This window comes from Mandrillus leucophaeus, unplaced genomic scaffold (assembly GCF_000951045.1).
Source record: "Mandrillus leucophaeus isolate KB7577 unplaced genomic scaffold, Mleu.le_1.0 Scaffold214, whole genome shotgun sequence".
NCBI classification, from domain to species: domain Eukaryota; kingdom Metazoa; phylum Chordata; class Mammalia; order Primates; family Cercopithecidae; genus Mandrillus; species Mandrillus leucophaeus.
The window spans coordinates 2,053,416-2,056,990 of NW_012102188.1; the positions used below are offsets into that span (position 1 = coordinate 2,053,416).

Sequence of the window (3,575 nt, forward strand, 5' to 3'; positions counted from 1 at the left end):
TACCTTCAGCCTATATAACATACAAATCCAGCCCCTTGCTACCACCTGCTTCTTCTGGACTCAGAGCCCAGGAAACCTCTGGTTTTAGTCTCACCTTACTCTTCTATCTTCTATTTGTGGTCCATTGACATATTCATCTTACTTTTGGGTATTACTCTGTCTTTTTAACTATCACTGCTTCATTGCTTCATATATGGAGCAGAATGGCTATGTTGAAGCATAAACTGGTTGAGAAATTCTTGTACATTCTTTAAAAAAAAAATAGAGACAAGATTTCACTATGCTGCCCAAGCTGGTCCCAAACTCCTGAGCTCAAGCAATCTCCCTGCCGTAGCCTCCCAAGTAGTTAGACTACAGGCATGAGCCACTGCACCTAGCCCCTCTTGTGTTTTTAATGCAGTTTCCTGAACAAAATATCTCTAAGTTATTTTGACTCTTCATTTCTTCATTATTTGGGTCTGGTTTTGTACAGAAAGCAGTGTGATTCTAAGCCAGTCATTCACCCTCTGTGGTTGCAGTTTTCTGAAATGCATAATGAGATGGTTGGACTAAGTCCTTTTTAGTTCTTAGAGTCAATATGTCAAGAAAGATATAAAATTATCAAACAGAAGAAGTTACTTTTGATTCTGAACTTCAAAATTAGGATTCTCCCAATTGAAAAGATAAAAGCAGAGATAGTATAGGATTTCAATTTTGATTATAGCAAAGGACTTCTTGGCCATTAGAAGTAGAAAACATTTCTCGAAAAACAAAGAAGAACCTTAGAATAAATAATATTCTGTCTTACAGTAATCACAAGGTAGTAATTACAAGGAGTTTGTATTCCAAGAGTCTGGGTGGTAAATATACATAATTTCAGGAAAAGTTTAAACAAATATATATTAGTAATTGAAGGAAGTGGGATTTTATTAATGTGGAAGACAATCCAGCTGCCCATAAAATACTCCTATATTCCTACTACTGGGGATGTGGAATACAGTGAGTTGAATTTGACCTAATGTAACACATTTGGGATTATTTTAAATTATTATTTTAAAGCTTTGTTTTGGAAGTGTTATACTAGAATATTTTCATCTAAAATAAAAATTACCTATTATCCATTCCTTTGGAAGATGTCAATTTTGGCCATAGCATTTTAGCATTTGAATTCTTCATTCCATAAAGTTTTTGCTCCCATTGTGTTTCATTGTTTTATGTAAATTTTATGGTGAACTTCTTGCATAGAGCATTTTATAAGAGATTGAATTGCAAGAAAAATATAATTTATGGGCCTAGAGATCTTGAGGAAAATAATATAACTGTATCTGAACTCTTAGGATTGTCTGTCTTAGTGACGGAGTAAATGAACTGCCTATGAAATGCTTGTATGGGTCACATCTTTTTTTTTTTTTCTCTTGAGACTGAATCTCACTCCGTTGCCCAGGTGGAGTGCAGTGGTGTGGTACCAGCTCACTGCAACCTCCGTCTCCCAAGTTCCAGTGATTCTCATGCCTCAGCCTCCCGTGTAGCTGGAATTACAGGTGCACACCACCATGCCCAGCTGATTTTTGTATTTTTAGTAGAGACAGGGTTTCATCATGTTGGCCAGGCTGGTCTCAAACTCCCAAATTCATGTAATCCACCTGCCTCAACCTCCCAAAGTGCTGGGATTACAGTCGTGAGCCACTGTGCTCAACCAGGTCACATCTTTTCTTTTAAAAGACCATTTTTTTTTGCTGGATGTGATGGCTAATGCCTGTAATCCCACCACTTTGGGAGGCTGAGGCAGGCAAATCACCTCAGGTCAGGAGTTCGAGACCATCCTGGCCAACATGGTGAAACCCCGTCTCTACTAAAGCTACAAAAATTAGCCGGGCGTGGTGGCAGGGACCTGTAATCTCAGCTACTTGGGAGGCTAAGGCAGGAGAATAGCTTGTACCTGGGAGGCGGAGGTTGCAGCGAACCAAGATCATGCCACTGCATTCTAGCCTGGGCGACAGAGCGAGACTCCCACTCTAAACAAGTAAATAAATAAGATAAAGAAAAGGCCATTTTTACCTAAAATTTCAATTACTTTTCTGGTAAACCTATCTTAGATATTAAGGAATTCACTTAATATAATTTATTACTAGCATAGGAGTCCAACTCTGATTTCATTTATGTCATACCTGATATAAAAAGAAAAACATGACAGAATTGCATGAAGTAAAAAGTAAAAGTTCTCCCCTCGCCATCTTCCTCACTCAGTGTAGCCACTGTTAACTCTTTGGGACATGGAAGTGGTGATGTTTCAAAGAGCTTTTTGCATGATTTCAAAAGGGAAAATCTCATTTCAGGTTCTGAGCAACATTCATACAGTCAGAGCCACATGGCAATCTAAAAAGCCCAAAACATGGACCTTTTCTCCCCAGGTAAGTAATCTGCTGAATGAGTGGAGTGAGTGCATTTCAAAGTAGAACATATTCATATTTCTATAAATAGCACAGAATATGTGGGGACAGATAAAAATCTTTATATTCTTTGGTGTTCTTTGAGGACATTGATAAAAATTACTCATGTTTCTGACTCACCGATGTTATAATTCCTATGAATCATCCCATTCAATCAGTTTCAGGGTTCATTTTTAGAAAATTCTCATTTGATGAAAAATGAAAACATAAAGATAACATTTAGGAAGTGGGGTGTTTTTCAAAGATGAAATCTTCCAACTGTGCTAATAAAAGCTGTGCTTTCTTCAGATAAAGTCAGGGATGACGCCTAAGGGACTGCTACATTACACCCACATACTGTCAAGACTGGAATGGCGTTAGGTGGGTTTAAACCACTAAGTCCGCATTGCATAGATGTAGGGAGGACAAAGATGTCTTCATGTTGGTTTTATAATATCAATTGTCTATATTTTATTTTACATACTTTCGTCTACCTCCAAGGTCTCATTAATTCAGTATTTACTTCCTTCCCACAGCTAACTCCCTTGTATAACTGCATCCTAAAAACCCTTAGTTACCTTCCCTCTTATTGCATCAAAAGATCTTAAGGCAAGATGGAGGTCCAGTGAGAGGACTCAGGGTGTGGATGAGGCCAGCCACCTCAATTGTGTGCTATGCCTGTCCACACTTGTTGAGAGCACACCTCCTAAAATTCCATCTTGATCTTCTTAGCACCTTTCCTCCGGTGAGAAGCACAGCTTCTCTTTTGGCACAGTACATCACAATTCTGTTATTGCATCTCTGTGTATGTGAAGTATTTAGGGTAGAATTTTTAAATATTTTTCCTGGGGTAGAAAGAAGAACTGTTGGGCATATGTGTTATTCTGTTGAATGAAATTAAATATCTATTACGTGCAAGCATTTTTTCCTAGGCATGTGGAAACATTTTCATGCCAGTGGAGTTCTTATTCCAGCAAAATTAGTAGCGGAAAATACATACATGAAGAAAAACAATACCGTCTATTTTTGGAACCCTAACTGTGTGCTAGGCCCTGTGCCAGGCTCTTATGTACATTATTTAATCAGGGTAGCTGTGTGGGGTGAGTACTGTTGGTAACTACTACTCAGGCAGATTGTAATGGTTTTGGAGCTCCAGGTGCTTTGGAA

General features: G+C 38.4%; 1 protein-coding gene across 3 annotated transcripts in view; it reads left to right on the forward strand.

The window, feature by feature from the left end:
- NPHP1 (nephronophthisis 1 (juvenile)) overlaps positions 1-3,575 on the forward strand; it is a 69,827-nt gene that overhangs the window by 43,718 nt on the left and 22,534 nt on the right. For all 3 annotated transcript variants that reach the window (XM_011980532.1, XM_011980533.1, XM_011980534.1), the window contains one exon: positions 2,316-2,390. In XM_011980532.1, the coding sequence (XP_011835922.1) occupies positions 2,316-2,390 (75 nt within the window). The remainder of the gene's footprint in view (positions 1-2,315; positions 2,391-3,575) is intronic.